This window comes from Gossypium raimondii, chromosome 3, assembly GCF_025698545.1.
Source record: "Gossypium raimondii isolate GPD5lz chromosome 3, ASM2569854v1, whole genome shotgun sequence".
NCBI classification, from domain to species: domain Eukaryota; kingdom Viridiplantae; phylum Streptophyta; class Magnoliopsida; order Malvales; family Malvaceae; genus Gossypium; species Gossypium raimondii.
Genome location: NC_068567.1, coordinates 15412087 through 15426539, shown reverse-complemented (window position 1 = coordinate 15426539; position 14453 = coordinate 15412087). Strand labels below are relative to the sequence as shown.

At 30.0% G+C, this 14453-nt stretch overlaps 1 protein-coding gene across 1 annotated transcript; it reads right to left on the bottom strand.

Annotated features, from left to right (window-relative positions):
- Positions 1 to 2408: 2408 nt before the first annotated feature.
- Positions 2409 to 4903, bottom strand: LOC105797307 (cytochrome P450 81C13). The gene is made up of 2 exons (XM_012627270.2): positions 3845 to 4903; positions 2409 to 3207 (listed from the first exon to the last, which is right to left on the bottom strand). The coding sequence occupies exons 1-2, from the start codon at positions 4739 to 4741 to the stop codon at positions 2569 to 2571; spliced, it is 1536 nt and encodes a 511-aa protein (XP_012482724.1). The 5' UTR covers positions 4742 to 4903; the 3' UTR covers positions 2409 to 2568.
- Positions 4904 to 14453: the final 9550 nt, after the last annotated feature.

Sequence of the window (14453 nt, the reverse complement as noted above, 5' to 3'; positions counted from 1 at the left end):
AATACCTGAATATGATAACATTGAATTTATCATTTCAGTCAAAACTCTATTTTTCCTTTCGGCTACACCATTTTGTTGTGGTGTGTAAGGGGCTGAAACTTGATGGACAATTCTAGTGGATTGAAAATAACTTGGATTATAGTATTCTCCACCTCTATCAAATCTAAAGCACTTGATAAATGATTCACACTAAAGTTCAATGTCAGCTTTATAAACTTTAAATTTATCAAGCGCTTCATCTTTTGAATGCAATAAATATACACAGCAATATTTAGAATAATCATCAATAAAAGTAACAAAATGTTTCTTTCCACCTAATGTAGGAGTATTATGCATATCACGTAAATCACTATGTATCAAATCAAGCAATTTTGTTTTCCATTTAACCTTAAGGAAAGGGTTTCTTGTAATTTTAGTCAATATACATGTATTGTATTTTTCAATATTATTATGAAAAATAGGAATTAAATCTAACTTATGTATGTCATTCAATTTTTATAATTCAAATAACCTAATCTATAATGTCATAAACAATAAGATTCAACCATATAAGCAGAAATAATATTTTTGTCCTTATTAATAATATTGAGTTTGAACATGCTCTCATACATATATAATTTCTCTACAAAAATTCCTCCCTTAGACAAAATAAACTTATCTACCTCAAAAACAAGTTTGAAACCAAACTTATTCAATAGACTTCCAGACACTAAATTCTTTCTAACTTATGGTACATAAAGTACATCATTCAAGCTTAAAACCTTTCCGGAATTGAATTGTAGTTCAACAGATCCTTTGCCTTTGATTTTTGCGGTGGAAGAATTTCTCATGTACAAGACATTGTCATTTTCACATTGTGTGAACATGCTTTTGTCTTTGCACACATGTTTGGTTGCTCTGGTATCAATCCACCATGCATTGTCATCTTGTACCATATTAATTTCAGATATCATTGCAACGAACTTTTCGTTATTATCAGCCTTAGAAGATGATTTCTTCTTTAAAAATCAACATTCATACTTGAAATGTCCCGGCTTACCACAATGATAGCATGAGCCCTTTTATTTCTTTTTGAACTTAGGTGCTCTATCAGTCTGTTTGAACTTTCTCTTGAATCGTTTAGTAGTCTGCACTTCCTCCGTAACATGCACTTTGGCATTTTTAGAATTTAGGTTCTGATCTTGCTTTCGATATTCTTCTTCAATACGAAGATGATTTGCTAAAGCCTCAAAAGATATTTCCTCTTTCTTATGTTTTAAACTTCTTTTAAAATCTTTCCAAGATGGAGGAAGTTTGTCTATTATGGAGGATACAACAATCATTTCATCAATTTTCATATCATATTACTTAAATTGATTCAGCACCTTTTCAATATCACGGAATTGTTCCATAACAGAACAACCATCAACCATTTGATAATTATTTGAATGACTAACAAGAAATTTCTTACTTGTAGCATCTTTGGTCATGTATATTGTCTCCAATTTTTCCATAATTCTTTAGCGGTGACCTCGTTTTGGTAGGTGTCGAGCAAACTATCAGATAAACCATTCAACATGTGGCCTATGCACATATAATCAGCATTGTCCCATTTTTTCCTTTCTCAGGTTGCAGCAACATATTCGTTTTCATTCTCTTCAAGTCTTAGAGTATCCAAAACATAGGTAATCTTCAAAGTCGATAATAAGAAGTGCATCTTTTTCTGCCATCATTAGAAATTGCCACCATCAAACTGATCAAGTTTGACAAAGTTAGAAGCCAACTCCCTTAGTGTTTCGCTTTCATGTGTTGTAGTAGTCATCATGAAATATAACCTTAAAATTGTTAGTACAAATCTCCGATGAGGAAAATCTCGAACACAAGAACGGAACTCGAACAGAAACAAAAATAGGACAAGGCTCCAAGGCGTGTATCAAGCCATTATCTTTAAAGTTATATTCGCCCCCACCTATTTTCGGTGTGCAAATGGGTTTCAAGAAAATTAACCTCAATGATACAATGAAACCAATTACTATTAGTGTTTTGCACTGACGAGAATAGTCCACTAAGCACTAAACAATTTATAACAAGAAACTCAATTTCTATAAAGAATTTCTGCAGTAACTCTTTATAAAACAATCTAATAATATTAGAAAATGAGGAAGGATAGAAAAAACTTTTAGAACTTGTTGGTGTGTTTTCCAAATGAAATTTCATTCCTATTTATAGGAATTTCATGTCTCTTCGTAAAGACATTTTCAATAGGTGTCTTTATGAATAAATAAATAATAATTATTCATTTAATTTTATAACTATTCAAGTAAAATTGTAATATTGTTTGAATAATTATAATTATTTTTAAAAATTAAATGATATAACTTTTAACCAATGACCAAAAGATTTATCTTTTGATTAATTACACCAATTCATTTATAGTTATTAAAATACTATAAATATTTGAAAATGTTCTAACAAGCATCAATCTAAATATCAAAACAAAACAGTTTAAATGCTCAAGTGCATAATATATGCCATTTAAAAGATCAAATGGCTAATCTGGAATTGGGTAGATACTAAACGATGAACGCTCTAAAGTTGGGAGAGAAGTTTAATCACATCAGGCCGTGGGCGACACAAAGCCTCCAATGGCCTAGCCTTGAAGATAGACAATCCAATAGTATCTGGTGTCATATCCACCTTGTCTGACCCTACGTTTTCCCATTCAAAGCATTGTATAAAAACACCAATTGCCAACAAAACGGACCGTAAGCCCATGTTTCTGCCAGGACAAGCTCTCCTTCCAAGTCCAAATGGAAGATATTTTGGAAGATATTTGAATCCTTCCTTGTCTTCCAAAGTTCCCTCATAAAATCTTTCAGGCTTGAACTTGGTTGGCTCCTCCCATATGCTAGGATCCCTTTGGATGGCCCAAGCATGGACCAAGAGTATTGTGCCTTTAGGTATCTCATATCCATCCACCACACAATCTTCAGATGGGCAATGAGGCAATAAAAGCGGTGTTGCGGGATATAACCTTAGTGTCTCGTTTACAACACAACGAAGGTATGGAAGTTTGGGAAGATCTGATTCATTTAGCAGGCGCTCATGTCCAACATGGCGAATGATCTCGTCTCTTGCCTTCTGCAAAGCCTCTGGATGACTCAGCAGGAGTGCCATTGTCCACTCCATTGTAATAGCCGTAGATTCAGTTCCTGCAATGAACATCATCTGTTGCAAGCCAATGTTAGAAAACAGATAATTTGTTTCCCACTTTTTGCTTTGATAGATTACTCATAACTTCAACGAAAACTGTCAAACAAAGATCATCCCATTTTTTTATGTTACTCGGACATTTTATCTTTTTATGTGACATATATTCAAATAAAGGCATATGAAAAGTTTAATGTACCCAGTTCTGCTACTCAGACAGAGAATATATTATTAATTACAATTTTTTTGAAGTCTGGACATGACAGTAGAGCATCAGGTCGGGTTGGGGAGGACAAAAAACGACCCGTCCTTTCCTGTTGCCATCACTTAAAAAGTGTGAAAATCTATAATGTCATATGGTCAAATTCCATTATTAGTCCATATATGATACATAAATTATGAATTTAGTCACATATTCTTAATCATGTATTTTTGGTATTTTGAAAATTTTGACTATTATTTTTAAAATCTTCTAATCGCGCCATATAACTTATTACTTTTACACAATACCCTTATAGACAACTTCATATAGAAGACGAGAAAGCAAGTTGCTACCTACCAAAACCATAGTCAATGAATTTGAATGCTACTTACTAAAATTTTAAAATTTAGAAACAAGTTGATATAGAAGACTGAAAAGCAAGTTGCAACCTACCAAAACCATGGTCTTGATGACTTGATCGGGACAGAAGTCAGGGTCGTCTTGTTGAAGAGACAGAAGCCTTTCAATCAGCGAAAAATTCTTCTTACTTTTATTTAATCTTATCCCATCTACTAAACTCTGAAGATATTCATCTCTTCTCCTATGTATTTCTTTCAATTTCTTTTCAATCCCTAGGAAACCAATCCACCTCAAAACTGGGAAGAAATCACATATGTTGGTCCCTAGGCTCGGAAAAAACAAGCTCTTAAATTCCGTGAAGAACATCTTTTCTGCCTCCACGTCCTTAGGATCCTCGACCCCACGTTTTCCGGCCACCGTCCTCCACATGACATTCGCCGTCAAGAGACAAAACAAGTACTTCAAGTCCACCTTTTGGGTGCCGTTGCCTGATGAGACCTCAAACAAGCGACGAACAAAGTCCGCAACTTCTTCTTCACGTATGGAAGAAAACTTTTCAACGCTGTTAGAACAGAAGATCTCAACAGCGCTGAGACGGCGATGGTTCCGCCAAAGTGATCCGTAAGGAGCCCAAACGAAAGTAGTGTAATTGTACGTCATAAGATCCCCGGCCATAGTACGAGGCCGGTTTGCAAATATTATATCATTCTTGTTCAAGCATTCTTCAACAGCAGAAGGAGAAGAAAGAACAAGGACATGTCTGCAACCGAATTTGAGATATAAAACAGGGCCATATTTGGATAATAATGTGGCCAGTGATTGGTAAAGTGGGTTTTTGATGAGGTGAAGGTGGCCAATAATTGGCAGAGAAAAGGGACTCGGAGGCAAATTTTTGGTTTTATGAATCAAAAGCTTGATGGTGAGAAGAATGAATAAGATGATTACAAGGTAATGGTACAGGTTTTCCATGGAAACAAACAGGAAAACCATATGAAGAACGCTTTGTTTAGAGACACTGACTGAAGAAAGAGGGAGAGGCCCTGAAATTATATAGCATCAAATTCTTGAGTAGATGGACACAGTGTAGGCCTTTTTTTTTTTCCAAAATGACTCAAAAAAAAATCACTATTGACTTCGATAAAAAAATCATGGCCTGTTTATCATAGCATCAAATTCTTGAGTACATAGACATAGTGCGGTCAGACCCAGTACCACCCAAATGATGATTTTTTAAAAATAATAATATTTTTTTGGGTACATAGACGGGGACAATATGTTATTTTCAAAATAGTTAGCAAAAAATACAGATATTTAAGGAGAGAAAAAAATATTTTTAATAGGCGTCACCGATTTTTCATCAATGCCATCAGACAACCCGATGACACAAACAATTTGGTGACACTAAAAGAAAATTTAATTTTTTTAATTATCTAATACCAATGTCACCGAACAACACAACGGCACCAAAAAATATTTTTTTTACCTGACAACACCAACAAAAATTTCTGATAATTTCTTTTTCAATTTGACAAGATAATAAATTTTTTTAAATTTCTCCGATGCTGCTTGAGACAGTGACACCTATTAAAAAATACTCTCTTTTTTTCTCCACGAATACTTATATTTTTTTTACGAATATTTTGAAAAATATATGTTGGTAAGAATTATATTTTAAAAAATACAATGACTGAGTCATGATTGAAAGGTGGTGTGACCATTAAATCTGAAGGAATACTGCAAAAAGAAAAATCATTTTCGTATAAAACTTTTTATTTAAATTACCCATACTGCAATATGTAATTATTAAATAATGTCATTATCTTTTGTGGCTCCATGCTTTTATCTTTTATCAAGACTGGTTCTACTCAGTCTGAAAATTTTATCCTACCAGTCTTTTCAAATGACTAATAAATCATTCTTATAAATTAGGCTTAAATATGGATAGGCCATGTTGTCCCTTGAATTTTCTTTTAGGCAAATTGCGCCATGACTTGGTATATTGATTCTTACGGTTAACATAATTTGTTCATGGGATCATCCACGGACGTGACACCTGGATAAAGAGCAACAAAACATGTCTTTTTTAATTATTCTAATAAATTTTAAAAATATATATTCTAAAAATTCAAAAATTGAATATAAATAAAATTTCAAAAATAATAAAAATTCAAACAATAAAAAATAAAAACACATTTTAAATTTTATAAAATCCAGAAAAAAGTAGTTTAACTTTCAAAAATTGAAAAATAATAAAAATTGAAAGAAGTCAATTTTGATTATTCTATATTTTCAATTTTTAATTTTTAATTTTATTTTCGAATTTTTTATATATATGTTTTGAAATTTTAACTAATTTTAAATTTTGAGTTATATTTTTTGGATTTTAAAATATATATTTCTTATTTTTATGCCAACCTCATGATCGAATTTGAGAAAGAAAAATTCCGGGACCAAAATAAGTAATTATGACTGTTTAGTTGGTGAGATAATTAATTCAGAAATCCTTGAAAGGCCAATTAATGCACTTCTTTATTGAGATTCAAAGAAGAAAAACGCGTTACGAGGAAACCAGTGAAGTCTTTAATTTCTTAAATTCTCCTGACAACAAATCAGTCGAATACTGAGTTAAAATGTCGAGTGGAGTTCGCTCTCACCGCAATGCCAACGATAAAACAAGGGGATTCTATCATATTTGGTTTTTTTTATCAAACTAATCCCAAAAAAACAATTAATTACCTAAATGATTTATTTTTTTAATAAAATATAAAAATAATTCAAAATCTACAATAAAAGTTAGTGGAGCCCAAATGTTTGGCGTCACTAACATATGACATCAACAATCTAGATAAAAATATTAATTTTTTAATGTAGCCATATAAAATGGCATCACTTATAAAAATAGTAAAAAATATTTTAATTTTTGAGAAAATAGGGATTCTAAGTAATTTTACATTTTATCGGCGGAGCCAAATAATTTATCATCACCAAATTTTAACACCTTACACTATTCTACTGCCTATTCAAACACCCTGAAACAATTTTTTTTCTTTTGTTCCTTTTTTTCCATTTGTTTGTCCTTTTCGTTTTATTTATTTTGTTTTTCTTTATTTACTTTTCAGTTTTTTATTTATTTGTCCTTTATTTATTTTATTTGTTTGTTTTATTTATTTTTTATTGTTAGTTTTATAATATTTTAAATTTATATTTTAAATGTATGTTTTAAATATTTTTAATATAATTTTTAATATTATAAAACATTTAAAATATATTATTTTTAAAGATATGACCTTTCAAATTTATTATTTGTTTTATAATATTTTAAATGTATATTTTAAAATTATATTTAAAATTAAAAAATAATATTTTATTTGGTGGAGCCATTTATTATTTGTTTTATAATATTTTAAATGTATATTTTAAAATTATATTTAAAATTAAAAATAATATTTTATTTGGTGGTGCCATTTAGAGTGGCTCCACCACTTTATTACAAGTGTAATTTTTTTAAAATAAGTTTTTTTTAATATAAAAATTTAAAATTTGATATTTTGTCTCCACCTCTTGCTTCTCTAGCATATATAGAATGGAGAACTTGTTGTGTTTAGTAGGAGAGTTCAAAAATTCTGTTGGAGATGAATAACGGGGTGTTATTCGTGTACATTTTTTTATGGTGAAATTGTAGAAGGTGATTGTAATGACCCAAAAATTCACGGGCATCGGAAAAGTATAATATCGGGCCTCCGTCTTAGTAAATTGAGTTCGAAAATTATTATTAGAAATATTCACTAGATTAATTGTGTGTTTAATTAGGTTTTAGTTAGGTGAATTTAGCCTAATTAAGAGTAATTAGTAAAAAAAGATTAAATTGAATAAAGGGTAAAAGTTTAATTATAGATTAAATGAAAATAATAGGGACCAAATGGGCAATTAAGCCACATTTGGAAGTTGAGGCGGCATAAGATTGTAAAAATCTTAGATTTTTATATTATTTATTTATATAAATATATAAATTAATTATAAAGTATATTTTAAATTAATTATATTATAAATATTATATTAAGAAATAAAGACAAATGTATGGTGATAATTTAATACAAGTGTACTAATAAAATACATGAATTTGTAATACTTATATTTAATTATTAAAAGATATTTGTTTTAATTATTATTATATTAAAGTAATTAAATTAGTGAACAAAAAAACAAAACAAAAGGAAAGAAAGAACAGAGGCATTCGAAACAGAGCAGGAAAAAAAAAAAAGAAAGAAAGAAAAAGGAAAAACTAAAGGTTTAAGGTTTAAAGCTTTGATTGGTAAGTCAATTAAGCTATTTTATTTAGTTTTGATGATTTAGAAGCTTTAAAACAAAGTTTTGATGGGATTAAGTTGATATTTTGTAAGTTCATAGGTTTTAAGCATCGTTCATGTTGGATAAATTGTTGAATTAGGGATTTAATTGAATGAATTTTAAGTTAGAATTGATAAAGGGATTAAATTGTAAAAGAAATTATAAGTTTTATGTTTTAGGGACTAAAGTGAGGGAAATTCGAAATTAGGAAAATATGCTGAAATTTTAATAGTTACATTTGAGTTTGGATGAAATTTGAATAGAAATAGAGTGTGAATTGAAATAGGAAAGTAAGTGAACTTAGTTAGGATTAAATTGAGAATAAGGAAGAAATTGAATAGAAATTCAATTATTTATCATAATTAGTGTTGAAATTAATAGTGTAATTTATTATTATTTTCGTAGCTAGCAAAGAACCAAAAGCATCGGCACAGAAAGGAAAAGAGAAGATTATCGAGGAGTAAACTCGAGAAAATCACGGTTTGTATTACAATAATTCGAATTATTTATTATTTTAATGTTAAATTTAAATTATGTGTATGGTAAGCAAACAATAAGGTAAGTGAAATATAATGTAAGTATTATTATTATTAAGTTGAAAGAAATTTAATTGAATAACGGATATATGTGTGGAATTAAAATGAATTTTGACTTGAAAATGGAAAAGTAAATTTGAATTGAATTGTGATTGAAAGTGAAAAAGTGAAATTGAATTGAAATATGAATTTGAAAAGTATGTGTTGGTATTGAATTATGTTTTGATTAGTGAATGAAAAAGTATAATTGGTATTGAAAATGAATTCTTGAAATAAAGGTGAAAATTTGAATGTGAAATTGAAATACCCTATTAACTAGTCGGACTGAGTCGGATATAATTGGCATGCCATAGGATTTAGAAGAGTACGGGATTTATCGGCTTTGTCGATCAGGCACTTTATGTGTCATACATCAAGCACTTTATGTGTCGTATCTCAGGCACTTTATGTGTCGTATTAGGCACCACGTGTGTCGTTTCAGGCACTTATGTGTCGTATACTGATCAGGTACTATGTACCGTTTTAGGCACAATGTGCCGTACTGGTGTGTTTGGGTTGGAATCCGTGTATCCATCAAAGTCTAGATTGTTAATAGGGTGAATAATTGAAATGAGAAAATCAAATGAATTTGATCGATTGTAGTATTGAATATGAGGAATTTAAAATTGTGGATTGAAATTGAGATTGAAACAAAAGGCATGAACTTAATGTTCAAGTAGTGATTGAAATTGTTACATATGATATGTGATTGAAATTGAAGAATAGCTATAAATTTTATTGTTATTGTTAATTGATGAAAGTTTAAGAATTAATTGATAATTAAGAAGGTGAATAGTTACATGCTTGTTAATTATATTTCTTTATTGCTATTATAATTTGAATTATGGTAATACCACTGAGTATAAAATACTCAGCGTACGGTTGTTTCCGTGCGCAGGTTAAAAAGGAGTCAGAGTCTCGGTTTAGCATCCAGGACAATCCCGACTCCAGCATAAAGATTTTGGTGATGTTTTCTTCCTTTAAGTGAAAGTGGCATGTACATAGGGATTATAATGGTTATTTTAGTATGTTATATAATTTTATTGTAAAGAAAGATATTTGGTGTTTTGACAATTAAATTAGTAAAATGGTAGAAATTGTTTATGGCATTGGTATTGAATTGGAATTGCTTGAATAGTTGATGAACTAATTAGAAATGTTAATAGGGTTTTCATTAATTAAAGTAGTAAATCAATTTATTAAACATGATTTAGTAGCGTTTTAAAGTATAAAATCATTGATTGAAATATTGTTATTGGTTTGTTGTTGGTTTTAAGTTTGCAGGGGGTTTTATGTAAAAATAAGCAGAAATACTGTTGAAAATTTTAAAAAAAATTAAAAAAATGAAGCCAATTAGTATAAATTTATATGAATTTATGATTCTTTTATATATGTTTGTTTGTTATTTGTTTAATAATTATTTGTAGATTGTCCGAAATGTCCGGTAATGCCTCATAACCCTGTTTTGGCGAAGGTTTGGGGTTAGGGGGTGTTACAGTGATGTTGGTTGTGTATTTCATGGTCGGCAAAGAGAAGGGTTGCGATTCAAAAAAATGTGAAGCTGGCAGAAATGAAAAGGAAGATTAGTGCGAAAATTGTAACAACCTGGTTTTAGCTAAATCGAAACAGTAGTTTCAGAACCACAAATCCGAAGTTGTAAAATTATTTTAATATTATTTTATGTGTTTACATTATGTGAATTAATATGTGTGAAAGTTTCATGAAATAATTTTATCGTTTGCATGCTTAATTCGATAAAGAGGACTAAATCGCGTAAAGTGCAAAACTTGAGTTCTATAATTTAAATGTACTAAATGGCTATAGAACCTTAATATAAGAGTACTTAGATGGTAATTATACCAATTTTGTATTAGTGGACATTTATGAGTTTGGTTTTATGGAAATTATTAAAGTTTTTAAAGGGTATAAAGGTAAATAGGTAATTAAGGTTAAAATTAATAAAACAAAAGCCATTTTATTTCATTCATCTTTTTTCTCCACCGAAATTGAAGAAGAAAGAACACATATAGGGCTTTGAAGCATTCGGTTCAATCTCTAGCTTTCATGTAAGTAATTTTTGTTCCGTTTTCAATGATTTTTATGTTTTTGAGATCGTTGCTTCGTATTCTAGCTAGCCCATACCTTAATTTTTGGATTGGTTGATGAATTTGTGAGTTTTCATTGATGATAGCTTGATATTTTTGTTTATTGATGATGAAAAATAAATATTTGATGTTAGATTATCATGTTTTACTGAGTAATTTTTGATAAAAATACTTATTAAGGATTAAATTGTAAAATTCATAAATTGAGGGGTTAAAATGTGAAATAAATGGAATTAATGGGTTGTTAGGCACCTAAAGAATTTTTGGCCAAACATGGGTTAAATGAAATTTTGAGTATTTTGTGTTGTTTTGAAATAGGGATTAAATTGTGAAAATTTGAAATGTTAGGGGCTAAAGTAAAAAATGCTCATTTATGTGTTTTTGGATAAAATTAAATAAATATATCTTTAAATAAGTTAAATTTGAATTGATTTAGATCAAGAAAGAAATAAATCGGAGTTAGATCGGGAAAAGTCGAAAGTTGTCGAATAGTCGTTCCGATCTGTTCGTTTCCGAACGAAGTAAATTCATAAGTAAATAAATGTTTTTGAATTTAAATGTATATGTTTTATACATTGCTGAATTTGATTAATTATAGATATACATTTCCAAATTTGATTGTTTTATATATTGCCAAATTCGAATTGTTTATAGTTATACATTATCGAAATTGATTTGCATATGGATATGAGTTGTCGAATTGATTTGTATATGATTGTACATTACTGAAATTAATTTGTATATGGTTATACATTGTTGAAATTGAATTGTATATGGATATAAGTTGCGAATTGATTTGTATCGATTATACATTGCTGAAATTAATTTGTACATGGTTATACATTGTTGAAATTGAATTGTATATGGATATAAGTTGCGAATTGATTTGTATATGATTATACATTGCTGAAATTAATTTGTACATGGTTATACATTGTTGAAATTGAATTGTATATGGATATAAGATGCGAATTGATTTGTATATAATTGTACATTCTTGAAACTAATTTGTATATGGTTATACATTCTTTGAAATTGAATTGTATATGGATATAAGTTGCGAATTGATTCGTATATGGTTGTACATTTCGAAATTAATTTGTATATGGTTATACATTGTTGAAATTGAATTGTATATGGATATAGGTTGCGAATTGATTTGTATATGATTATACATTGCTGAAATTAATTTGTACATGGTTATACATTGTTGAAATTGAATTGTATATGGATATAAGATGCGAATTGATTTGTATATAATTGTACATTGTTGAAACTAATTTGTATATGGTTATACATTGCTGAAATTGAATTGTATATGGATATAAGTTGCGAATTGATTCGTATATGGTTGTACATTTCTGAAATTAATTTGTATATGGTTATACATTGTTGAAATTGAATTGTATATGGATATAGGTTGCGAATTGATTTGTATATGATTATATATTGCTAAAATTAATTTGTACTTGGTTATACATTGTTGAAATTGAATTGTATATGGATATAAGTTGCGAATTGATTCGTATATGGTTATACATTCTTGAATTTAATTTTATATGATTATACATTGCCGAACTTGTTTCAGATATGGTTATATCGTTGCGAATTGATTTGTATATAGATATACATTGCTGAATTTGGTTCGTATATCAATATATATATTGCTAAATTGATTTGAACATTGGATGACTAGTTTCGTGCATGAAATGATTTAATTAAGAAGTTTATAGCTCTGAATGAACCTTAGAAAATGTATTTGATATTGATGACATGATATTAGGACTTCTGAGGTGTGATTTCGTGTAAAACCATGTCTGGGACATTGGCATTGAAGTAAGAAAATGTGTAAGACCATGTCTGAGACATTGGCATCGTATATGATTCGTATAAGACCCTGTCTAGGACGTGGCATCGATATGCATTAACATGTAAGACCATATTCGGGATATGGCATTGTACGAGCTTTATATAATTTCTATGTGTACTTAACAAATCCAAATGTGAATTTGAGCTGAATGGCTCAGGTCCGTATGAGGTTTATATGTTTATTGAAAAAAAAATAAGGTAAGTGAAGTGATTTAATATGGTAATTTGGAATATATGAGTTAAATGATTTTATAAATGTATGATATTAGCTAAATTTCGGCCTATTTTGAATTAAATTATATATGTTCTCGTGTTGAATTAATTGCTTATGACTTACTAAGCTTTCAAAGCTTACTTTGTGTGTATTTTTATTGTTTTATAGATTTTGAAAGCTAGCTCGAGTTCGGGGATCATCCAGGAACATCGTCACACTATCGATCTCTATTTCGGTACTTTAAAAGTTTGTACTTTCGACTTATGGCATGTATAGGCTAGTTTCAATATGTTTCTTTTGATCTGTATATATGTGGCCATGCGAAAATGGCTTGATAATGATGTTAATATTTGTGTATACTCGGTCATAGTATAAGCTCCTTTTGGGAAGTATGTTTCATGTTATATATGTATGGTGTATTGGTTATATGTTTTGGTTGAGTAACAATTTAGTTGATGTATGTGTTTTTACTATAATGCATATATTCCCATAAACTAAATTATGTATAACTGATTGCTTGCATATTGGTTGTTTAGGTACGGTTTGTGATGGAAAAGTACAAATATGTTTTATAATTTATTGGATGGTTATCTAAGTATGGACATAAATGGTAAATTGTGCATGAATTGTAATAAATGATCGTGATGAACTATGTTTTGTTCGGTAATGCCTCGTAACCCTAATCTGGTGACAGATACGGGTTAGGGATATTACATTTGATTGGTATCAGAGCAATGGTTTAGTCGGTTCTAAGACTAACGTAGCGCATGTAAGTCTAGCCATACATGCCATAAATATAAACTGCGATAGTGTGATGATTCCTGACAATTAAAATGTGTTTTTATATAGTAAATGGATCCCGATAGAGCCGTAGTTTACGATGTGGAAAGTAAAGCACCCGCTCCCACTCAATGGGCAGTGCAATCTGATTCTAGAGTTGTTGTTAGTAGCCACGAAGGAAAGGCAAAGCAAGTCTTTCTCCAAATGATGAATGAGTGGTTTACGGAGTTCGTTCGAATGAATCCGGTTGTTCAATAACCTTCACCCCCACAAGTTCCTGTGATACCTCAAATTACTGATCCGATGCGATTAAATAAGCCTCTGTTTGATAAAATTAGAAAATATGGGGCCGAAGAGTTCAAAGCTACTGTTGATGATGATGCTGAGCGAGCTGAATTTTGGCTTGATAATACGATTCGGGTGTTTGATGAATTATCTTGTACTCCTGATGAATGTATCAAATGTGTTGTATCTTTGTTAATGGACATTGCATATCATTGGTGGAATACACTAGTATCAGTGGTTCCAAAGGAATGGGTTACCTGGGAGTTCTTCAGACTAAATTCCGGAAGAAATATATTAGTCAGAGATTCATAGATCAAAAACGTAAAGAATTCATTAAGTTAAAACAGGGTCGCATGACAGTGACAGAATATGAACGAAAATTAATGAGACTCAGCAGCTATGCCCGGGAATGTGTTTCGACTGAAGCTATAATGTGTAAAAGATTTGAAGACAGTTTGAATAAAGACATTAAGCTGTTAGTCGGGATTCTGGAAATAAAAGAGTTTGTGGTACTCGTCGAGCAAGCA

Coding starts and splice junctions, on each gene's coding strand:
- LOC105797307 (XM_012627270.2), bottom strand. CDS start 4,741: ATGGTTTTCCTGTTTGTTTCCATGGAAAACCTGTACCATTACCTTGTA. Junction 3,208..3,844: donor TCATCAAGACCATGGTTTTG/GTAGGTTGCAAC, acceptor GGCTTGCAACAG/ATGATGTTCATTGCAGGAAC.